Source organism: Schistocerca gregaria, chromosome 10 (genome assembly GCF_023897955.1).
Source record: "Schistocerca gregaria isolate iqSchGreg1 chromosome 10, iqSchGreg1.2, whole genome shotgun sequence".
Classification (NCBI taxonomy): Eukaryota; Metazoa; Arthropoda; class Insecta; order Orthoptera; family Acrididae; genus Schistocerca; species Schistocerca gregaria.
The window spans coordinates 222,980,624-223,006,338 of record NC_064929.1 but is presented as its reverse complement, the minus strand read 5'-3'; the positions used below and the strand labels follow the sequence as shown (position 1 = coordinate 223,006,338).

The window sequence follows — 25,715 nt, the reverse complement described above, 5'->3', positions numbered from 1 at the left end:
TTCTGCTTTCCCTTCTTTGCTTAGAACTGGGTTTCCATCTGAGCTTTTGATGTTCATACAAGTGGTTCTCTTATCTCCAAAGGCCTCTCTAATTTTCCTGTAGGCAGTATCTATCTTAGCCCTAGTGAGATAAGCCTCTACATCCTTACATTTGTCATCTAGCCATCCTTGCTTAGCCATTTTGCACTTCCTGTCAATCTCATTTTTGAGACGTTTGTATTCCTTTTTGCCTGCTTCATTTACTGCATTTTTATATTTTCTCCTTTCATCAACTAAATTCAATATTTCTTCTGTTACCCAAGGATTTCTACTAGCCCTCGTCTTTTTACCTACTTGATCCTCTGCTGCCTTCACTACTTCATCCCTAAAAGCTACCCATTCTTCTTCTACTGTATTTCTTTCCCCCATTCCTGTCAATTGTTCCCTTATGCTCTCCCTGAAACTCTGTACAACCTCTGGTTCTTTCAGTTTATCCAGGTCCCATCTCCTTAATTTCCCACATTTTTGCAGTTTCTTCAGTTTTAATCTACCTTATTTAGAAAGGCAGCTAAAAAGTACCTGTGATGCAATACATTTTCTATATTGAAGGATTACTTAAATAAAACAGAGTAGGGGTTTGGTAAAAAAAAATTATACAAATAAATAATAATAATAATAATGATTATAAAACATTCAACTTTTCATGTAACACGTTCACACTATGTTTTTATTCTTCTTTTTCTCCTTTTCTAGACATACTTACACCCAAGCTGTGATAGCACAATACTAATGCCTCTTCCTCTTTCTGAGCTCAACATCTCACTCATTATAGAGTGATGGCAACTCAGTTTTTCAGGATAGCAATTGGGAAGTTGCGGTACAGAAAATGGCCCAGAGATCACCAGTGTGTGTGCGAGAGAGAGAGAGAGAGAGAGAGAGAGAGAGAGAGAGAGAGAGAGAGAGAGAGAGAATGTGTATATAGTGTTTGCAATGTCTGAGATGTAAGTGAACAGTGTGGCATTACATTATTTAATAAGTTATTTGTAAAAAAAAAATTGTATACCAGGAGGAAATCTACTGATTGTCCCTAAGTAGAAATCTGTAAATGTATGCTTATACGATTACAATTTAGCATATTTTACATTGGTCTAAACTTGTAAATAGTGTGACACATCCTACATCCTAGGATCTACAGATGAATAAAGCACCTGCTGCTGCTAGATTATTCGTGACGAATAAGTGAATAATATACTGTGATAGCACAGTTAAAATGCATATTCCCTTAAAGACATACTTACATGGTGTCTGTGGGTATGAAGCCCACACATTATTCTTAATGCTCGCTGCTGAGCAATCGGCACATTCTTTCCGAGTGACGAGTTGCCCCGAAAAATTATCCTGTAAGATATTATTCGATAGAAAAATGCAAAATATGTCAGCAAGCTGATTCATTTACTTCCAAGTTCGGCATTACACGAAGAATATTTCCAGAATGCTACGGGGTCAGACAGCGCCAGTGAAGAGACTGGATGCAAAAATACTATAAAAGACAACCTGCACTTTAATGGAATTCAGTATCTTTCAGAATCTATAACACATTAGAGCAAAGCAGAGGGGGTGCCAAGAGAAAATTTGAAAGCTCACACTCTGTTTATTGATTTATTTTTCCACCAAGTATTCAGTAAGACACAAAATCTGGTACACACGTAGAAAATGAGATCCCGCCGTGCAGTGCAGCCGGCGGAGCCACCGCTGTCCCATCCCTCGGGACGGACGGATCCGGACGCTGCCTCTCGATCTCGACAGTTTCGACCCGTCCGCAATGTGCGGCTATTGGAACTCATAAAAAACAAAATATAGGTCTGTAAATAGATATATTATTTATCAAAACATACCGACAAGGTTACAGACACTGAACATTGAACAATGACACACAATCTGTGCTTATCAAAGGCTACAGCAACGTCTAATACCTTTTGTAATTTTTGTTCCATTTACATCCACAGTACGAAATAATAGACACACATGAAGAAGCTGACAGAAAGCTTACTACAAGAATATAAAGTTCTGTCAGGGACAGCACAGACACTCCACACAGATAGTTCACATAAAGTATACGTCAAAAATTACCCTGATTTTGCCATTTAGTTCTTACAATACGTGTACACATATATATGTATGTCAGTAGCACACAATATAAAAACAGTTTAGTTTCATAACATTTTGATAGTTCCTTTTAGAAAAATATATGACAGCTTTAATCTAACTTTATACACACTACTATCAAAATCACATCTTATGTCAAAAATGACATCAGTTCTCTTAAAACTTTCACACTATATATCGTACAGATCAAGTGAGAAGCATTCAGACCGCTTTACAACACGAGGAGACGTGCCGCAGCACGTCAGCCGAACAGAAGAGATTCCGATACTTGTCCGATACTGATTTACGTACGTGACAGCGAACTTGAGATCGACAAAAGAGCAGTTTGAGCCCAGAATTAAACAGTACAGTTAATATAGTGACATAAGCTAAAATTTTGAAAACGATTACAGAGAGAATTCGAACTACAACAACCTGCCGAGTTTTGCATATAAACTGTATGGTGCTGCTACAAATGATACAGCTACACAATTATTTTTAGAAGTTACTTACAAATTGAGCGAATGTGGCTGCTACAGTTCTGTTTACGTCGTAATTATCAGTGAAACAGTGGAGGACAAATCAGGCAGGTTAGCAAAACTCGACATTTGCAGCTGACACCTGACTAGCTGAGGCGGAGGCCATCCTAGTGGTTCACGTGAGCACAGAGTGTCTGCCTACTGCATAAACACAAACAACTAATACTACTGCTCACGTAAGAATCAATTCACCATTTGCTAAATAGTTACATAAATAATCTAGGTTTGGGAATTTTGCATAATTTTACATAATGCCACAGCAAATTTTTGGATCTCTCTGTCTGAGCTAACCGAGAACAAACAATTTTCTTATTCAAAAATTAGTTATAACTATACAGACATTTAAATTTGTGCAGCACACTTAAAAAATATATAAAACGAACGAGATTTATAGGAACTGTAATGGCCATTCGACCCGTACAGTGTCCGAGCATCAGTGTCTTATTAAAATTCATTATTCAGAAAAATCGACTGTTGCCGAACACAGTGTTACAACTATGTTCGATTTGATATAAAATATCTTCTACACTTATCAGACTGGTGGCCGACATCGGGAATAACTCGGAAGCTGGCTTTCAGTGTCGGGAGACTAACAGAGAAATTTGCCGGGTCGGTAACATTCCGACAGGAGCGACAGCGAACAGACAGACAGACACGGACATGTCTCACAGTATGTCGACAGTCTGACGTTCTAGACGGTGACGACAAACTACTGCCGAAAGGTGAGCTCTTATTCTAGCTCGACACAGCAAGAATACTGAGAGTATCTTATAAGAGTCAGATTTGTACTAAATGTCACATAAATATGTGTAGGGTTGTTTTGCAACAAATGAATATCGTACGGGGTTTTTATATTGCTCAGTGTGTATCACGTGGTGCTCCACTTCAGAAAACACAACCCCGAAGCAGTCGCTCGGTGTTTTGCACGCTACATTATTTACTGACAGACATTGTCAGATACAGGATTTATATGAAGACACATTAGCTCCAATGGAATATGGAGGAGGGGGAGGGGGTCATAGTCATGTGGCAGTCTGTACGGAGGCACTGTTATGCTGAGGAAACTGAAGGCGGAAGGTACAGCTGTGTCATCAATTTAAAGCTCATTAGAGATGGGACACCGACATTTATTACCTGTGTCAAAAAAGACCTCACCTCAGCATTCGTGAAACTCAAACAGAGAAATGACTCACAATCTCAAGCAGCACACCCCCTTTTCCCAAGTACAAAGCAGATTGATCAGTCACCACCCACCCTTGTTCTGCTTTCAGAATTTCACATTACTGACTGTATTTCAGTCTGTACCAGGTCTGTCTCATTGGAATCGACATGCTCTTTCTCCAGAGGAATGGCACATACTGAGGAGGTCAAATACTCTGACCTGGTGTCAGTCTGACTTTTAACTGTGGATGAAGCCCGACCGACAGGCATTACGTGCACTGAGCAAAAATAACAGTGCATCGAGAATGGTTAGGTTCTAGCTGAAATCTAGATCTGCACAATCACATTTAAAAAGGACAACTGATCGCTGCAATCTACAATTTACAAGTCAATATAACAGTCGCCGAGTGCGACAGCTTTCTGAATGGAAGGTAACCTGATCATTTGTAGTAGTATTCATATTTAGTCTCAGTTTCCTAAACAGCCCTTACTGGTCATTTATTATTCTGTCACTCAATAATTTCACAATACCTATTTTCTTTCTAAAAGTGCCCTGCATTCGAAATATTTTTTTGAAAGAAATTTCCACTATTTGGCTGTAAATTACTATCAATTTATTTCACATATCACAATTTCAGCTTTATAGCCATGCTAGAGGACGAGCTGAAATGTCACAAAATGTCCGAGACACCTAAATGACGCGTCACCATTGAAATAGCTTATCTCTGGTCTCACGATCGTGTCGTCGTATTACGGGATACGAGCGATACGACCGGTTTGTAAGACCGAGTTGGACATTTTGTGACATTTAAACTTACACTCGAGAATGGCTATAAAGCCAAAATCGTGATTATGTGAAATAAATTAATAGTAATTTACAATCAAATAGTAGAAGTTTCTTTCAAAATGTTCTACGTGACTGTGGTCCCTTATAATGGAAAAACTTAAAAATATAGTCCCTAATTACATTCACATCACTCAGTCTCACCTCTGACACTGTTTTTATTTCCTGACAGTGTTTCCACTGCTACCATCAATGCCAAACACCACACGAGCACTTAGCTCCTTACACATTATCACATCGAAGCAACTTCAACATTAGATGCTTGAAAGTAAATTTGAAACTTTAATCTCTACCGAAGATCGAAGATATCTGGTAACTGCGCGAAAATACGACCTACACAGGGATGATAGATCGTCATAAAATAAGGGAAACCAGAGTTCACACAGAAAGATACCGGAGTTCGTTTTTTCTGTGTGCTGTTCAAGATTGGAATAATACAGGATTATCTCACAGGTGGTTCGATGAACCCCCTGCCGGGCACTTAAGTGTGATTAACAGAGTGTCCGTGTAGATGTAGATTGTGAAAGTACAAATTTAACTATTAAAACAACTCAAAAGATTATAAATAACTCTTTGTGCATTTCCAAAGCAGGTGCAGTGTGCTTACACAATTTTAGACATATTCAAATAACCAATGAAAATGCAGCTGAGGAACATCTTTCACACAGGTCCCGTAAGTTATCTGAATATTCATTACATTCAGATTTTAGGCACATTTAAGTGATATGCTGCAAACTTCTCTTAAATACTGAGAAATATTTGACTTACAAAAAGATATGAAAACATTCCATTTTAATACTAAATTTATGTTCTTAGTATGCAACCTTGAAAATTACGTCCTCTCCCCAGAACCAATGCAAAACTGTTCCAAGAGAAAGCTCAGCAACAATATATACATAGCAAACTCATTGTGTAGGCCTACATATAAATTATGCAAACTTGCAGTGTTTCACTACAACAACAGAAATGAGTATCACAAATATAATAATGCACATGCTAATTAATACTCAGATGCTTATCCTTTAGCACAGATTGAATAATAACATAATTAATCAGCAATACAGGAAAGGTAGCACCAATGTTCTACTAAAAAGTAAAATGTAAATTACACACCAAAACAGCACTGTTAATGTCACTGCTGATTGCAGATCCACTCTCAGCTTATACAGAGCACACAAAACAACTTCTGATGTTTCATTCGAACAACGTACACACTTCCTATAGCACAATTTTGTTATGTGCATAGGGGAAAGGCAGGACACAGGTATCCTATCTTATGTGGAAGATTCTGCCTGGACGACACTTGCTAATTTAAAATGCTGTGCCTTTACAGGAAGAAAACATGATCCATATATTTTCTACTGAACTGCATTCTGTAAATATATGATACAGCAGTTATATGAAACAAGAAGCCAGAATGCCCATAAAACCCTCAATAACTTTGCGAGTTCGCAGAGAGATTGTCACAGGCTTAGAGACACTGTGTTTCCCCAAAGTGCCTGACATCTGATATGTGACTATCTCTAACCACAAGTGTAATATAATCTAAAGTTGAATATCTCAAGGAACCCATAATTCTTCATGGTTAGCACTGATAATGACATTCTTTACTGGTTGAGTGTAAAGGCAAGCATTTTGCAATCCACTTGGTGCTCTAAAGATTACTACTTCTGGCTGAACACAGATTTCTCTCAAAGAAGAAATACTATTTTAGTGAAAATACTTTTTTTTAGTACATTTGGAGAACAAGAACAGTATTCAGAAATATAAAAATTGTAAAGTTAGGTTAATTATGAAAGACCAACACTTTCTGGTTTCTGGAACAAACATTCACAGTAGTGCATGCAGTAAGAAAAGAAGTTGAGAGAGGTACAAAACAGCTCATAAAGTAACTTAGTAATTACGATACGAATGGCATTTGCAAATAATTGTCCAACCGAAGTTTTTCACACCGGCCGGAGAACTAAGCTATTATTTGTAACAATATAAGGAAAAAGATAGTGCTCAGTGGAATCAGCGGTGTTCCCCACGTTCTCGTAAGGGCCGCGTGACGTGGACTGCGGAGGCTAGAACGAGGTGCCCCCAAGATGTGGTGTCGGAGAAAGATGTTACGAATAACGCAGACAGAAAGGAAAAGCAATGCTTTCATTACAGAAGAACTTAGCATCACAAGAAATGTCTCTTCCTGTGCCAGTTAAAGCTACTTCATGCTCCTTTGACACATTTTAGGAAGAAAGGGAATAATTTTGAAAGACCATATAACCAGGCAATATTGAAGGTAAAATACCACAAAGAAGAATAACAAGTGAAGAAGACGGTACAGTTACATGAGAAATAAAGTCACGACATTCTGCATTAAGTCAACCGACTGACGATGATGGACACTGCCACCACCAGGTGGATTTAGATCAATCAGATGTGGATGATTTGTACGTGCAAATTTTGAGTTATCTGTGGCCCCATCAGGCTCTTTTTCCAGTCGTATTCACATGGCGTGCACTTTCTATTAAAATCTCTCCAAATAGGTCATCCGTCTCATGCTGACTGCAATCTAATTAAGAAGAATTACACCAGACATGTTTCGCTTTTATTTATGAAGCATCTTCCACTGTTATTGGTGTTTCTTTAAATATTCTGTTCCTTCCCTCCTCGCTAGCAGCAGTTGGTTCATTTCACATTTGCACTCTGCAGTCTTTGGCATTCTACAAAATTTCCTGTGCTGCATTATTTACACTTCACCACCACAGTGGCAGTGTGGAATGAGAAGCAGTTTAAGAAAGTGAAGTGTAAATAAGGCAGTGCAGAAAATACACCAGAATGCCAAAAACTGCCTAGTGCATATGTGAAATGAAGGCTTTCCACACCAACCACTTCTAGCAAGGAGGGAAGGAACAGAATATTTAAAGAAACACGAATAACAGTAGAAGATGCTTCATAAATAAAAGCGAAACACGTCTGGTGTAATTCTTCTTAATTAGATTGCAGTCAACTCGAGACAGATAACCTGTATGACAGATTTTAACAGTTGCTGGAGAAAGTGGCCACACGAACAAACGTATTCTATAAATATACTTTATAGAAAGAGTATCTAGTATAAATACAACTGGAAAAGAAGCCTTTCACAACAGGAAGGTGATGTTTCAGATTGCAGAAAAGCTAAACATACAAATTGTCTGTGATTCACTAATTGAAACAGGTCCACCAGATGACAGCTGTGTAATCCTCAGAAACGTGCAATGGGAGAATAACAAATGTACACGGTATCGATAACTTGTGCTTGCAATTCAAACATAAAAATAATAAATTGTCACACCTACTACAGGGATAAGGACGATGACACTTTGTGGCAGTAGGAAAACCTAAGAGCGAGACATTCAGTATCTACACCCACATTGACGAGGGCACACACAAGTGGGAAAATGTTATAGATAATACGAAGTGCAACTGTTACAAATCCCTTCACCAAAAATCTAGAAACACAAGCTCACTCTTCACACTCTGACATGACAAGATTGGCAGAGTGGAGAGCTCCGTACCTGAGGAACAGTCCCGTTATACCTAAGTAAGACTACCGTTACAGATCGCATTGTGCAAATAAATTAGTGACAACGCCAATAAATACACCTCCGACAGACAGACGTCGGCACCGCGCGAGAGGAATCTCTGCAGAGCTCGGGTCTTTCCTCTGCCTTCTCGGTCGGCTCAGAGCTCGTCACGTACGGCGGTCCTCAAGAACGACACAAACCCGTCCGCGGTTCGGGCGCCCCGGTAGTCCCCGATTACGGAACCCGAGCGGAAGAGCTTCAGCGTAGGGAATCCCGGGACTTCAAAACGGCCGCGCACAGTCGCCGCCGTCGAGGCGTCGATCGCCGCCACCGTCGCACCCAGCTTCTCGTCGTGCGCCCGCTTTGCCGCCAGCGCGTAGTCCGCCTTCATGCTGCGACAGTGCCCGCACCCTGCGGGAAGGAGAAAGCTGCGGTCAGAGACACCTGGCGGCTAAACCTCTAGTCTCACTGAGATACAGGCGACACCCGACGCGTAAATATGACCTACGGGAAATGGAAGCGGAGTGCGCATCCACTGGACCGGCTCCGTGACGTGGAACAATGGAAGATAATGGTGACTGCCATTTTATGCAAATTTGTGACTCGGCCACAGCAACCGGCCACAAGTATGGTACGAAAAAATATTCAGATTTAATCACTACCTTAAAAATTCAATGTCAGATGCCGCTCACAAAATTGCACAATAAATTGAACCGGGAGAAGCATTCTACAGAACTATTCGTGCACATAAATGAATCTTTATTTGCAGTTGTGATATTCTGAGATGCAAATAAAACGGCTAGCACACTTCACTTACTTTCAGTCCGTAATATCATTCTCGGGAGTACATCATCAAAAAAAAGCTGAAGTTTTCAGACTAAAAGCACGTAATACGAATAATTTGTGGTGTTTGGAACTCCAATCCAGGAACTCGTTCATTTGAAGGCCGTGTTCGAGCACAGCGGAGACTACATGAAGCAGATTTGTCGGGCTACAGAGTTTGGACTATTTCCCAATCTGCCTCACATCAAAACACAACGTTCTCCAATCTTCAAGAACGATACACTGTCGACACTGGTGTCGTAATAGTGGCGGCACCTCCGAACTAGCCCCGGCAGCGGGAGCTGCGGAGGGTGAAGCACGCGCCACGTACGCCACGCAGGCCTACGTGGGACGACAGCTCGCAGTGTCGAAGTCGGTTTTCAGTCAGACTCAACCACGGCGGCATTTTCGCGATGCGGGCGACCGGACAGATCGCCGAATGTCGATTTTAGGACCCGGCAGTAAACCCGAGGAGACCGACAAAAATTTGTACGCAAGGAAAGCCCGAGCAGTCAAAACTCGGGGAACCCTCAGTTTTCGTGTAGTATATTGACGACCTGGCAGACAGTACACGCGAGGACTTCAGAACGTAAGTCACGTGCTCAGACCGCTGCACGACAAGCGTGGTGGACTGTCAGGAGGGAGTACACATTCCGAGTTTCCTGCAGATGGGGTTGTGACATAGTGTGGGTAACAGGTGCGTCACAGCAGGAGGGCGGAACGACACAGCTGCTGAAAATTTACTCCCAAGTTGAAGTATGCGAGACGGTACAATTATTGCATGCAACTCGTCTAAATTGCACGCAGATTCACCGTGAAATCCTAGCGGCGTATCAACCGAATGCAATTTTGCATCCAGAAGTAGTGCGACAGTGTCACCAATTTGACAGAGGTCACGAAGACGGGGGCCGAAGCCGGTCCGGAAGGAAGGCGTCGCTGTCGACCGCAGAGGACCGAGTCCGGGTACCGAGGAAGAATGCGCCGGGCCGAAGAGATTTTCCACAGACGAGGCACTCGCGTGGCGATTCTGGATTAGCTCCGTGACCGATGAGTAGAATTCTGCACCTGAGAAACTAAACGGTCAGCAGAAAGTTCTGACCGATGTTAGAGAGACTCGATGACTACACTGAAAACCAGTGTCAGATGTCTGCGTCACTTTGACGTGTAACACGGCATTCGGCGTAAGTTACTTGGCCTGCCCTTATAATTTATAACATGCATTTTGAAATCCCCTCACAGTAACCTCAGACTTTTTGCAGGTGATGTAATAATCAATAACGAACTATTATCTGAGAAGTGCTGCAGAAGTATTCAATCAGATCTGGGTAAGATTTAAAAGTGGTGCAAAGACTGGTAACTTACTTTAAAAGTGCAGAAATGTAAAATTATGCACTCAAATGAAGCAACTTACGGCTACAATATCAGTGATTAACAAATCGATTCGATGACTTTGTGCAAGTGGCTGTGTAAAGCAATTGCTCAGGGTACAGAGTGGAACGATCGCACAGTTTTAGTTGTAGGTAACGCAGATGGCAGACTCGGTCCCTTTGGTAGAATGCCGAAAGAATGAAGTCTGTCGCAAAGGAGACCGGTTACAAAACAGTCATGAACCTTCCCTCAGAATACTGCTGCGAGCTGTGCTGCAGGCAATGTGGAGTAGGGGGCAGCTGTCCCTCCGAATGCAAAAATAGTTCGTCGACGCCGACCTACGTAAGAAGAAACGGTCGTCGTAATAGAACTAAGCTCACACGGGAAGATACAGGTGTTTGTTTTTTCTGTGCACTGTTTGATAGTGGAATAATAGAGGATTTTTTTCAAGGTGGATTTACGATCGCTCTTCCAGGCACGTAACAGTGATTTGCAGAGTAGGCACATAGGTAGAAGTAGACGTAGAGTCACTGGCTGCTGTGCTGCAGGTCGCCGGTTCAAATCTGATCAGTTCAAATCTGTTATTTAGTATTTATCATTTTTAAAAGCTTCTCAGCTTTTCTTGTGTTTATAATATTTGCATACACTGGAATATTTGACATCTGTACAAATAGCACCAGATACTGTCCACAAAGCAGTTCTGTTGTGCATATATCTCAGTGTCTGTAATAAACGTGCTTTCAATCTAAGTGTGTCACTTCACTAATGCCACCAGTTTCAGATTTGGACTCAATCTTCGTTGCGACACGAAAGTATGGCTCGAGAGTGAGAGACCGGTACCGAATAGGAGCGACAGGAGACACTGAATATACAGGCTCAGTCTAAATGATCAAGTTTCAAAGTACTGTTTATTGCCAAGTATAAAATGTGGAAAGATGAGTGATACACGAAAATATAGATACACTCGCCATTTTCAAAAGCCCGCCTCTTGGCGCGCACACACACACACACAAAACACACACACACACACACACACACACACACACACACACACACACAAACAAACAAACAAACACACACACACACACACACACACACACACACACACACACACACACACACACTAGATGGCAGGTTTGTCACTGTACTCTACAAGATCACACATTAGATGGCAGGTTTGTCACTGTACTCTACAAGATGGTGGCAATGGAGAAGAAGAGTTTAGTGTGTCGGAATATGCGAAGTGTTTGTCGGTTATGAGCACGGCCCACAAAAGTCAACAATTTGTACGAACTGTGAATGGGACATTCTGCAGAAAACACTGTGAAATGTTTTGCAGGGGCATTTGCATTTCAAACCCTACAGTTTGCAACTGCTACAATACTTAAGTCCGGAGGATTACACTTGCTGACTGCAGTTTTGTACCCGAATGCAGCAAGTTACAGAAGGTAACAACTACATGGGGACAACGATATTCGGTGGCGAGCTGTCTTTCTACGTGACGGGAAGTGGGAATCGTTACCGTGTGAGACTGTGGAATACAAAGTGAATCTCTTCTGCGCAATATCTGAGACAAAGGTGTACAGCTTATTTTTCTTCGCCAAAGCAGACGGTGACAGGTTCCGTGTACACGAGACGAAAATGTTGCAGTTGTGGTCATTACCACAACTGACTGCCGGTTCCTCAATTTTCATCTTTCGGCAGAATGGGGCTCCGACTCACTGGAGCAAATCTGTCTAAGCCTTTCTCAACAGAGAGCTGCCACACCGCCAGACGGGATGCGCCAGTTTCGGTGACGTCCCTCCGTCGCCACGGCCGCCGAGGTCACCATGTCTCGTGCCGTGCAATTACTTACATTGAGGAAAAAGTTCACGTACCCCCCCCCCCCTCCCCCCGACGCCGACGATGCTGCGAGAACTGCAGAGGTGCATCACTGCTGCTGTGACAGACACCGACAGAATCGTGCTACCGAATGTACGGACGGTACCAAATTACCAATCGGACACGTACCAGGTGACCGGGGTCACACGCACTGAACATTTGTAGAATGCAGCAGAGTCTTCGTTTCAGTATCTGTCATTTCACGTACCACCTGTCTTTGTACGTCACATACTTGCAAATAAACAGTGCTTTTCAATGCGGTGAATCATTTACGCTAACCCTGGATAAAAAGAAGGGCAGCAAGAATGGCCAGAAGTTTGTTGGAACCGTGGGAAAATATCACAGAAATGTTGAAAGTGGCACACACTCAAAGGAAGACACTCCAGAACCTGTATTAAATTCAGAATCTCGAGATATTTTTCTGCCTCATACACATTGCTCCCATAGGGGCTGCGAAGACGGGATCAGACTAACTACACCACGCACAAAGGTGCTTGACTGGTCATTCTTTCCGTACTCTGTATCTGGTTGGGGGTGGGAGGGGGAGGAAGAACCACTAATGTGGTACATACCCTCTGCCATGTACTTCACACTGGTTTCCTGAGTGCAGTTGTACCTGGAGATGCAGATGTGTAAGGAGCAAAATTCTGTTGCTTTATTACAACTGCTAGTTCAGCTTCAGAAAATGCTAATACTTAGTGAAAAGGCCACTTAAATAATACAAGTTTATGAGTTAGAAAGTGCTTTTTGTTTGGAGTATAGCCTCATAAGGACATCTAAGCTGACTATAAACAGTACAGAGACAATGGAATAGAAGTTTCTGAAAGTGGTGCTGCCGAAGGATGCTGGAGATAAGACAGACTGATCAGATAATTTGGGACAAGTTACTTATCTGAGTTAAGGAGAAGAGAAATTTATGACACTATCTGTCTAAAAGAAGAGATCAGTGGTAGGATACACCCAGGGGCATCGAGGAGTCAAAAATACAAGTGCGTGGGTGGGGATCGAGGCCCGATTAGATCAGATGTACATTTTGTTCCACTCGATTCAGAGTGAGGAGATTCTCTGGGGTATGGAACACGTCAGAAAACAAGATTCTTGGACAACGTGTATTGTCGAATAGTGGACATCTTTCTAAAATGAAGTAAATTACTTTCTAAATCTTACTGAAAGTTGTTCTTATTTCTAATAATGATTCCACGGACTGAGCTGTCGGTTTACAAAAAACATATATTTTTAATGCCAAATTTTGTTAAGGAATAGATATATTCAGAAGCAGTAGCTAGTACCCCCAGTCCCTTATACAGCCCTCTGCACGATGTTCTTGAGTTCACACCACAAACAATTCGTACCGCACATTTTGGGGCTCAGAAAAGTTTAGCTCGGCTCGACGAGTTTCCTAAGAAAATAATCCTGTACGACATTGTGGAATAAAGTAAACACAGTACACTAGGTTTCTTATATTTATATCATCTACATCTGACATCACACTTCCGCCATAGTAGTAGTTGGTGAAATTGTCAGGAAAAACACAGTCCACCTGTGGTACACGCCTCACAGTTAAATTTATTATCGAGCTGTAATCCCGAGAATTATACGCTGTCAAATTCTTCTATACACTCGTCGTCACAATTTAGGCATCTGTCGGAGGCAAACCTTTTACAAGTTCTGAACTACGTATAGTATATTTTTTCAAGGTTTAGCAACAGAAAACTCGCTACAAACCATTTACTTATGTCCACAAAAATTTTATCAGTTGACCTTTCTGAGGCTGTATTCGATTCACTAATATGCAGAATACAGTTAGCAGGTCGGACTAACACGGAGAGCTGCACCAAATGAGTCTCTGGCACAATAACAGCAACAGCAATAGGAAGGAGGGGGGGGGGGGGGGGAGGAGGAGCAGGCACCCGAGCAGAGCCACTCGTACTCACAAGGGGCGTAGAACAGCACGAGCGTGGGTGCAGGCGAGGCGACGGCAGCGTCCAAGTCCGCCTCAGTCAGCAGCCGGACGTGGTCGCCGCCCGGCAGCGCGGCCCACCCCTCCGCCTCCGCCGTGTCCGCCGGAGAGTCTGCGGCGGCGCCCAGGGGGTCGCGCATGAACCGCACGAAGTACTCCTCCTGCAACACGGGACTCGCCGGTTAAAACCTGTGGCGCACAGAGCCGGTCGGTCGGTCGGTTTAAAGTTGGGAGAAGGGACCGAACTACGAGATCGTCAGTCCTCGTTCCTAATAAAACAGTGCCACAATAAAACGGACGAAACATATAACACTAAACTGAAAGAAAGGAAAAGCCAAAAGAAGAATAAAGGGAAGGCAACGGACACTGAAAGTAACAAAAGAGGACAAGAAAACAATAGAGACCCACTAGAAACAGAGGAGAGTAAAACATGAAGGCAGATTACAGTGGCTGGCCAACCACGAGAATAAAAAGGGAAAGCCAGCCACTCTGCAACACATTATAACCCCCACCCTAAAAGGACTAGGGTGGAGGACACAGAGAGACAAAGTACATGCGTTAAAACCTACATAGAAGTATAAAAGTCACTCTCACGGATAAAACGTAAAACTAAAGCTGCTATGGAGACCCTGTCGCCCGAAACCGAAGGTAGGGTGCCAGGAAAGTTAAAAGTCTGCCGCAGAGCGGCTAAAAGTGGGCAGTCCGACAAGAGGTGGACGACTGTCATTTTGGAGCCGCAGCGACACTGAGGTGGGTCCTCACAATGGCGTACGTAACCACGTACTAGCCACGTATGGCCTATGCGGAGCCGGCAGAGGACAACTGAATCCCTGCGAGAGGCCTATATGGAAGACTTCCACACATTCATAGTCTCCTTAATGATGTGCAGTTTATTGTGGGTGCTGTTATGCCGTTCGATCTTCCAAAGCCAGAAAACCCTGCGGTGTAAGACAGAACGCACCTCAGCTTCGGAGATGCCTATCTCTGGAAGCAGTTTCTGCATCGCCTGTTTGTCCAGCCTGTCGGCACGTTCATTGCCGGGGATTCTGACGTATCCTGGGGTCCGTACAAACACCACAGAACGGCAGGACTGTTCCAAGGCACAGACGGACTCCCGAATGGACGCTACCAGAGAGTGGCGAGGGTAGCACTGGCCGATACCTTGTAGGCTGAGTCAGTGCACACGAGAAAAATGACTCGCCAGGGCACGACTGGATGTACTCGAGAGCACGAAATACAGCCGCCAACTATGTAGTGAAAACACTGCAGCTAACTGGCAAGGACTGCTGCTCAATATGTCCTTCACGAACATATGCGAAGCCCACGTGACCGTCAGCCATCGAGCCATCGGTGTAAACTACTTCAGAGCCCCAGAATAAGTCAAGAATTGATGCAAAAGGTCCAGACGAAGCTGCGGCCGAGGTGTACACTGTGGAGGCATACGTCAACGGACCGCAAGTAGAAGTGGTAAAGGGAAGGACTCCAGTTCGGAGAGAAGGGACCGCACACGACCCGCAACCGGAAGCCCCAATCTGGGCCGCAATGCGGGAGATGGAGCGCCGCGCGCAGGAAAAGGATACGGTAATTCGGATGCTCGGGGTAAGTATGAGTGCGTGCTGCACAACTGGCGAGCAGCTGCGCACATTTGATCTGCAGTGGAGGGACACCAGCCTCCACCAGTACACTGGTCACCTGACTCGTCCTAAAAGCTCCTGTCATTAATCGAACCACACAGTGGTGTACAGGGTGGTAAATGCAATGCCGAAGGTGCTGCCGAACCATAAACTACACTCCCATCGTCATTCTGGGATCGGACAAGGGCTCTGTAGAGCTGCAGCAGCGTACAGTGATCTGCACCCCAATCAGTGTTGCTCAGGCTGCCAGCACTTCTGCTTAAGCTGACGAAGATGAGGGAGCCAAGTCGATCGAGTGTCAAAAACAAGTCCTAGGAATTGATATGTCTCCACTACAGTGAGCAGATCGTCATTAAGGTAACGTGCAGGTTCCGGACGAACGGTACGATGCCGACAGAAGTGCACGACACACGACTTTGCGGCTGAAAATTGGAAGCCGTTGGCTAGAGTCCACAACTGCACCTTGTGGGTGGCTCCCTGGAGGCGCCACTCGGCGAAAACAGTACTGGAGCCGCAGTACGAATTGCAGAAGTCGTCTGCATACGGAGAAGGTGAGACTGAGGGCCTGACAGCTGCTGCTAGACCGTTAATGGCCACTAAAAATAGAGAGACTCAACACAGAGCCCTGCGGGACTCCATTCTCCTGGATACGGATGGAACTATGGGAGTCACCAAATCGGGCACGGAAAGTACGGAACGACAGGAAGCTTCGGATAAAAATCGGGAGGGGTCCACGTAGACCCCTCTCGTACAATGTGGCAACGATACAATGTCGCCAAGTCATCTCGTACACGTTACATAAGTCAAAAAGGACGGAAATCAGGTATTGCCTTCTGGAAAAGGCAGTTTGGACGGCAGGTCCGACAGACACAAGATTATCAGTGGTAGAGCGACCCTGGCGGAATCCGCCCTGACTTGGAGCCAGCAAGCTACGTGACTCCAGGACCCAACCAGGCCGCCGACATACCATACGTTCCAGCAACTTACAAAGAACGTCGGTGAGGCTGCAGGCCAGTAGCTATCCACATCGAGCAGGTTTTTACCGGGTCTGAGCACAGGAATGACTGTACTATCTCGCCACTGCGAAGGAAAGATGCCATCACACTAGATCCGGTTGAAGACAATGAGAAGATGTCGCTTGTAGTCAGATGAGAGGTGTTTAATGACCTGGCTGTGTATGCGATCAGGCCCAGGAGCTGTGTCGTGGCAATGTGCGAAGGCACTGAGGAGCTCCCACTCTTTAAACGGGGCATTATTGGATTCACTGCAGCGTGTAGTGAATGAGAGGACGTTCCTTCCAGCTGCCATTTGAGTGTGCGAAAGGCTGGGGGGAAATTCTCCGATGCAGAGGCTCAAGTACAGTGCTCAGCAATCGCGTTTGCATCGGTACATAACTCGCCATTTATGGTAACACCGGGTTCAGCTAAAAGCCTAAAAAGACGTTTGATCTTGGGAAGGTGACGTGTGGAACCCAATGGTGGAGACGTATCTCTCCCAGCACTCCTTCCATCGTTTGATAAGGTAGCAGACACGGGCACGGAGCCGTTTAAAGCCTACGAGGTGTTCCAGGGAAGGGTGCCACTTACGTCGCTGTAGAGCTTGCCGACACTCAATTGCTTCGGCGACTTCCAGCTCCCACCAAGGGACTGCCTTACACCTCGCGCACCCTAAAGAGCGACAGATCACATTTTCTGCTGCAGAAACAATTGTGCTAGTCACCTGCTCAACCATCACATTGATGTTACCATGTGGGGGAGATTCAGCGGTGACAGCAGAGGTGAAAGTTCCCCAGGTCGCCTCGTTCAAAGCCCATCTGGGCAGGCGTCCCTGCACCTGATGCTGGAGCAGTGACAGGAAGATGGGGAAGTGGTCACTACCATGCAGGTTGTCCAGTGGATAGCTGGAAGGAGTACTGGGCTGCAAACTCATAAATCAATGGCCGACTAACTACCATGAGCCACACTGGAATGTGAGGCGGTCCCAGTATTTAAGACGAAGAGGTCGAAATGCGATAGTAAAGTTTCAACATCTCTGCCTGGCCAGTAAGCATAGTACCACCGCACAAGGGTTTATGGGCATTCAAATTTCCCAGACAACAGGTGTAAAGCTTAACAGTTGCCACAGCTCAGCCAGGAGGTGGAAAAAACTGCCGCAATTCCACGGAAGGATGACATCGTGAGACTGGGAAGGCACAGAACATTCAATGAGGCAGAGTCACCTGCTGCCGCCGATTTATTGCCCGAGCAGTCTATGTCCATTGTGTCTGAGGGTCTGGCGAGATCTAGGTCCACAGTGGACACCAAAATCTCCACCCCATCCTCAGTCGCAGAGCTTGTAGGTAGTGGTCGTGTGGGTGCTACCACAATTTCCTTGTTCTTAGGGGTTTTCTTCTAGGATTTCTCTCACTGCTCCTCGGGTTTCCCTGGTTGGGAGGACTTCACTGGCTCAGTCTCCAGCACTGAGGATGAGTGTGAAGCCCTACGACCAGCTGCTTTTGGGCTCTTCACCCACTGGCAGGTGTCATCTTTTCCATTAGATGAAACCGAGGACCCCTTCCTAGCAAGAAAAGCTGAAAAAGACTTACACTTCTCCAGCTTAGAAGTGGGGACGGACGTCCCCGATGGTTGGGGGCGGGGAGTTTGTGTTGCTCCCAAAGTAGTTGGTGCAGGAGCGACAGGGAGGGAAATGCCCCCCACCATCAAGGGGGCAGGTGAAGTCTTCCAGCTCTGAGAGTTGACCTGGGTTGGCAGAGCTGACAGTGCCAGAACTGTTGTAGTGGCGGCATAAGATGATGTCGTATGCGCAGAATGCAGGCCCTCAAATTTTCTCTTAGCCACAGTGTAGGTCAGTCTGTCCAGGGTCTTGTACTCTACGATCTTTGTTTATTTCTGGAGAACCCTACAGTCAGACGAGCAAGGCAAATGGTGCTTCCGCAGTTGACACAGATGGGAGATGGGGCACACGGGGTATTGGGACGCGCCGGGCATCTGCAATCTCGGCACCTGACGCCTACGTACAGCGGGAAGACATACGGCGGAACTTGCGGCACTTCAGGCACCGCTTCGGGTGAGGGATATAGGGCTCTACATCACACTGGTAGACCGTCACCTTGACCTTCTCGGGCAACGTATCACCCTCAAAGGACAAGATGAAGGCATATCCGATTATCCTACGGACCCCGGTGGACACGAAGGACGAAATGTAAATCTCGCCACTCTAAATTGGCGTGCAGCCCTTCGTCGGACCGCAAAAGAAGGCCTCTGAGAAATACGATACCCTGGATCATATTTAAGCTCTTATGGGGCGTCACGGTTACGGAAACATCCCCCAGCTTCTCACAAGTCAGGAACTCCCGTGACTGGGCTGAGGATGCTGTTTCGATCAAGACTGACCCAGATCTCATTTTGGACAAGCCCTCCACCTCCCCGAACTTGTCCTCTAAATGCTCAACTAAAAACTAAGGCTTCACTGTCACGAAAGATTTCCTGTCAGCTCTCTAACATCCGCTGCCAAACTTAGCCTGACAATCCTCCCCTGGTGTGGCCAGGGAGGGGAACGATTTGGGGTCGTACTTCTGCGCATCGAATTGAGCTCGTGATCACTTAGAGACTGCTGGTGTTTCACCACCAGCAAGAGACGACGGACTACGCTCATCGAGTGTAATATTCCACAGTTTTATCAGTAATAATTCTGATTAAGGTTAGCGGACTGATTGTAAACTCCCGTACCTAAAAAGTTAAGTTTAAATAGCACTTCATCCGCGAGTCGTTTAATCGTGTGGATCCTCACAACAGTTGTGGAAGGAAAGAGATACTGCTATAAACTATATTAAATATGTCTGCTTGGGTTTGTGTATGTGCGGATGGATGTGTGTGCGTGTGTGTGCGCGCGCGAGTGTACACCTGTCCTTTTTTTTCCCCCTAAGGGAAGTCTTTCCGCTCCCGGGATTGGAATGACTCCTTACCCTCTCCCTTAAAACCAACATCCTTTCGTCTTTCCCTCTCCTTCCTGACGAAGCAACCATCGGTTGCGAAAGCTAGTAATTCTGTGTGTGTGTGTTTGTGTGTTTTGTTCTTGTGCCTGTCTGTCGGCGTTTTCCCGCTTGGTAAGTCTTGGAATCTTTGTTTTTAATATATTTTTCCCATGTGGAAGTTTCTTTCTATTTTATTTACATCATATTAAAATATAGAATGAAGAACAAATATTGACTGTAGACGGCAGACAGTAGGCCAGTTAGGTGTTGTCATCTCGTCCTCGTCCCACTGCCACTCCCCCCTCCCCTATCAGAGAGTGGTGAAATGTCACCAGCAGAGACCCAAGAGACCCAGTCAGTGAACAAATCCTCAAGAATGTGAATACGATAATAGTATTTGTTGTTTTTTATCATTTTTAAGTTGGCCCTGTCCTGCCCTACTCCCGAAAAACACCCGAGGGTGCAGCAGCGTCCGAACGATCGATAATCGGCACAATATCACCAGAAATGGTGTATTTGACATTGGTGTTAGTCATTTTTGCTTATTTTTAAATGTAACCTACATCTCGGCCCCCAAAAAATCTTTAATGGTGCTATGTGTGTCTTACCACACCAACATACTTTTCCAGATAGTAAATTTTACATTCTGAATATTACACACTCACTCTGATTAATAAGTCACAGTTCCGATACACTGACTCGTACAATTTACAGACAAATGGAAAAACTGGTAGAAGGTAATCACACGGAAAGTCAGTTTGCATTCTGGAGATATGTAGGCACACAGGATGCAATACTGACGTACAATTTATCTTAGATTAAGGGATGAAGAAGCCATACTTGTGCTTACAGCAACTGTAGATACAGAGATAAAATAGGAGGAACGAAAGGTTATCTGTAACTTTTACAAGAACCACACTCCTGTTTCAGCAGTCAAAGGGATAAAAACTTTGAAGTTCGATTACGACACTGTAATTCTGTTGGAGACAGAAAAAAAAATTTTGGACATACGCTGAATGGAATGTAGTGTCATAAAATGAACACAAACAAAAGTGGACTAGGCATAATGTAATGTAGCTGAATTAAATAAGATGATGCGGAAGGAATTAAATTACACAGTAATAGCAGTTCTCTTATTTAGGCACCAAGATAACTGACTGCCAGACTTCTGCAGCCCGTTTCTGGTTTCTTCGAGGGAATTCGCTCTGGGCTTCTTCCTTAACACTGCGATGATGATGTCTCCTGATGCTATATTGTTTTGAGTCGAAAAATGTGTCTCTGGATTTTTTCTCGTGTCTCGGTGAATGAAGGTGAGATTTTCTCGAGAGAATCTAGAACGGTGTTCAGAGCAGTTGAGAAGGTCAGAGAAGTACGTTAACAATTCCTCACTGTTTACCTGATTGGGGAGAGGGAATTTTTTATTTGGTTTTCTGAAGAACTAATTTTGGGCCAACACTTCGTGGATCTTTCCTGTGGAAGTCCAATAGACGTTCCTCAGGTTGTAATATGAAACTTTTCTTAAATGAAATCTCGATTTGTCTGAAGGTTTTTGCTATTTATCTTCTCATTCTCTAGAAGATTTTTTTAAGTTCATAAAGGTACGTTTTCATGCATGCAGTGCTTTCTCACATTTTGAATCCCACGTGTGTGTGTGTGTGTGTGTGTGTGTGTGTGTGTGTGTGTGTGTGTGTGTGGCATGGGGGCGGGCGGGCAGGGTGCTTTTTTAAGGGCATCAAATCTTCGATGTTTGTCACGATTCTGGTGTGAAAGTTATTGCAAGTGTCTGCCTGCTCTTTACCTCTTGCCTCTTTGCAATAATTTTCTATGATTTTTTGTGTCAAAATTTCAATAACTGTGTTTTTGTGGACTTTTTTGGGGCGAATTTCACTTTAATATGTTTCAAATAGAAATCTGATGCTAAATTTGCCTCAACAAAGTCTTGGACACTGTATTTCTTTCTGTAGAAAAAAGGAGGCGGTAGTACAATCCACATTGCTGACGAGCCAGAACATCATGACCACAGACCTACCTGCCCAGGTGCCAGCAGCGTCATCTGGAGAGGAACGACTCCTGGTCATAGGCACAGTGCTTCTGGTATCGAATTTTCTCATTATGTGAGTACTGAAGGATGATCTGCTTTAATTGTTAAAAACCATTCAAGAGCCAAGATTGCACAAAATACTTTTTAGTCGAGTTAACCGGTTTGGACAGTCATCTTCAGGTCTTTTGATTTTTTTGTAGTAAAACTGTTCATTTTATGCTGAAGTTCACGCACAAGATGTCAAGTGGATGAAAACACGACACATTTAGGAATGACAAACGTTTCCTATGTGCCGAGTTTTACCCACTGACATCTCGTGCACAAGATCCTGCATAAAATGAACACGCTTTAGTTAAAAAAATCAAAAGCCTCGAAGACGAAAGCTAAGCCTGTCGAAACCAGTAGTCTCGAATAAAAAATATTTTGTGCAATGTCGGCTTTCGAACGGTTTTTAGTACGTAGTATCACCAACCGTGCTGTCCACGTGTAGAACGTGGAAGTCGCACAATCCGTCCGAGTTCGACCGAGGGCAAAATGACACGGCTCGGAGAGTCGGCACGGGCATTTCAAAAACTGCAGAACTCGTCAGGTGTTCGACGAGCACTGTGGGGAGTGTCTTTGACGTGTGGCGAAATCAAGTGAAACCACCGTACGTCCGTCTCCTCAGAGATCCCGTAAAGTGAAACCGTGTACAGACGTCACGGGTTCGGGTCGCCACACCCGGTTACGCGTGTCGGAAATCGTAGGACGGACAGACTGGTAAAGCAGAAGAAGCGGCAAACTGTGCCAGAACTGACACCGGACTTTAATGCCGGGCAGAGCACAAGTGCGTCCGAACACACACTGTGCAGAACACACTAAATAGTGCCCCGTGTCACGAGGCCAATAGTGTGACAGAACGGTTTGAGAACTCCGTGTCTAATTCCAAACGGTGTAATTTAATGTGGCGTCAGAGCTCGTCACTCCCGTCCTCGGAATTTACGAGAATTGTGCGACTCTTATTGTTCTGACTCCCTCCAGTGACCTACTGAGGTCTCACAACTTACACGTCACAGTGCGTTGCTGCTTTTATCCCTGTCAAAGGTGAACGTACCGGCTATTAGGGAGGCAGCCATAACGTTCTGGCCGATAAGGGTACACGGCGAAAATGTGTAAGATATGTCTCGGCGGCTTCAAATGTGCGATTCGTTTTAAAGGAGATGTAGGTGAAACGACCTCTTATTCTGCTTGTAGGCCACATGAACATTACTCTAGAATACCATAAAAGTTATTAGAACGGCTGTGCAGCCCGTACCGTCCGCTCGCCGCCGTAGTCCCGGCTCTCCTTGTTGAGGTAGTGGAAGTACTTCACGGTGGGGTAGCCCTTCACCTCAAAGGCGGCGCACACTGCGCCCAACTCCGTGCAGTCGACGGCCGCGAACTCCACCTTGGGGTCATCGCGGAACCGCGCCGCCGCCCGGACGAACTCCGGCTTCGCCCTCTTGCAGTGGCCGCACCCTGAATGCGGGAGAAATGCACGCGTACAAAAATGCTTAATCTCGCTTAAGGCCGATAATAAGTTTAATCGGTAAAAACGGAATCCTACAAATATTGGGAAATGCAGATCAGAAAAATTGATATGTTGAAAATAAAAACAGTTTCTTCAATAACACGTACGACAAAGCAAAGTAAGAGCTTGCTAGAAAATGACTTCTTTGGTAAACTAATCCAAACAATAAAAGTGAAACTAACAAAGGTTACTCAATCTTCTAAGCTATAGCAACATAAAGCTTAGAAGATTGAGTAACAGCAAATAGCAAATTTGCCAAAAATTCACTATTCAGGAATATGAAAGATCTCATTTATGAAAGAAAGGAAGCACGAATGCAAAGTCTGTAATTTAGGCTAAATTATGAAGTCAATGAAACGTTTTCTCAGATATGACTCAGTGTTAACTGTCTTTCTCACAACTTCTCAATTATTAGAATAATACCAGAATATAAATTGTAAGATATACTTTGTCCTCCCTTAAATTTAAGTTGAGAACAGGAGCTCAGGCTGTGTTGTCTGTTTCTCAGGGACATGGAGGCTGCACGAAAGACTAAAGACAAGCAGTAGAGGGAACAGACAAAAGGACGACCAGATCTACAGCAAAATATTCCCTTTTCTTTTTATGATAACCTAGGATGAAAAGTACCTTATCCTTCCACATTTATAATCAGTTAGTGAAAAATTTTAGTAATGACACCCACCTTAGTGCCTACAAGTATGGTGAAAAATGTGAGTACTGGAAAGTGAAAATTTCACGTATGTTTCTTTTCAAGTAAAGACCGAAAAATTTTAAATGAAAAAAATTTAATAACGATTATGTAACAATTGAAAAATTTATGCAATGTTCTATGTAAATGTATGTAAATGATTTTGTGAAAGTCCTTAATAATATTTTTTCTATGTGTATATCAGTATGATTATTTTATGTGTGTAGTAATAAGAAATTTTCTAAAAATCAATTTTATTTAAAAGAGGTAAACTAAATCAGTACATCACTATCTTTTTGGATATTTAATTTTGTTAAAAAAAGATTTTTTCAAAAAAATTAAAAAGCGGTCGGTGAAGCAAAGCGAGCACTGTATCGTGTGAGAGAGACGAGTGTGCTGGGACTTACCCCAGTTCACTGTTAGTAGCGCCCAGCCACCTTAACACGTCTGTGCATAGCGAGCAACTATCACACTGCAATTAAGTATGAAATTAAAAATCAAAATTTATGTTAAAACTTTGTTTAAATATAGTTCAGAGTAATAATGTTCCAAATATCAAGTCTCTATGTCCTAGACTTAACAGTTTACGTACAAATGCTGTTTTAAGAGCAAAATAAGTGAAGCTAAATAATCAAGCTGGAAAGCCAGAATTTGGTTAGAAGGTGCAGTTAGAACTCATAAGTAAGTGACGCAGCTTTCAAAAAGCATATAACAAAAATTAACACCAGAATCCACGTTTTAGAAAAAATCAGGGGCGTTAAATATTGTACTTAGGAACATGAAAATTTGTTTTACGATTCAGTTCACCCCAAAAATAATAACTGAAAGACCACGTTAAGCTGTTTCTTACAGATTTGAAGTAATTAAGTAAACACCAATTTTGTAACTAAAATGTACCCAATTGTTGTAGATTAAGAACCTATAATTTTAATGATAGAGAATTTTGGTTAAAGTGGATGATAAAACATAGTTAATGATAGAGCTAATCAAATTTGAGAGTTGTTGTATTAACAACTGCTGACATTAAGTCCTAGTGACGATACGGTTTGGAGGTAACGATCTACCTTTAGTTCCACTATAAAAATTTTAGAAGGCAAAGTTTTCATTCCAGCAAGTTGAAACGTAACTGAATACAAATAAAAATTAAGAAGTTTCTGAAGTAATTTGTAAATATATTATTAAAGATTACGTGCCCGAGATAGCGATCATTCGGATGCTGCTGCAATATGACAATAGCCATAGACAACATGTTTCTTCAGTCATTTGCTCCAGCACCTATATAAATACAGCACGAGAGGCAGTAGAGGACTTCACTTTGGATTCAGCTACTGTACAATCCACGTCTGTTAAACATCAGATCGCGCTCTGCCCCGGGTGACGTCAGAGCCCAACTGTGACAAAGGGCGTATTTTCGGTAAAAACGGATAGTGAACTTGCGAGGACTGTACACTGTCCCGGATCGCTTCAAATTCACCAAAGTAACTGTCAGTGTGCCGTCCGTGTGAATTACAATTCGGCAAGTGGTGACTTTATTTCCACTTTTATGGTAAGAATTAATTTTGAACATTTATTGCAAACTTTCATCG

The 25,715-nt window shown here is 43.7% G+C and overlaps 1 protein-coding gene across 1 annotated transcript in view; it reads right to left on the bottom strand.

Moving 5' to 3' along the window:
• Nucleotides 1–1,624: 1,624 nt before the first annotated feature.
• Nucleotides 1,625–25,715, bottom strand: part of LOC126293558 (protein disulfide-isomerase A5) — a 112,736-nt gene continuing 88,645 nt past the window's right edge. The window contains exons 8-10 of the mRNA XM_049986836.1: nucleotides 23,187–23,389; nucleotides 14,219–14,405; nucleotides 1,625–8,624 (exon numbers count right to left, since the gene is read on the bottom strand). Coding sequence (XP_049842793.1) covers nucleotides 8,371–8,624; nucleotides 14,219–14,405; nucleotides 23,187–23,389 — 644 coding nt within the window. The 3' untranslated portion in view covers nucleotides 1,625–8,370. The remainder of the gene's footprint in view (nucleotides 8,625–14,218; nucleotides 14,406–23,186; nucleotides 23,390–25,715) is intronic.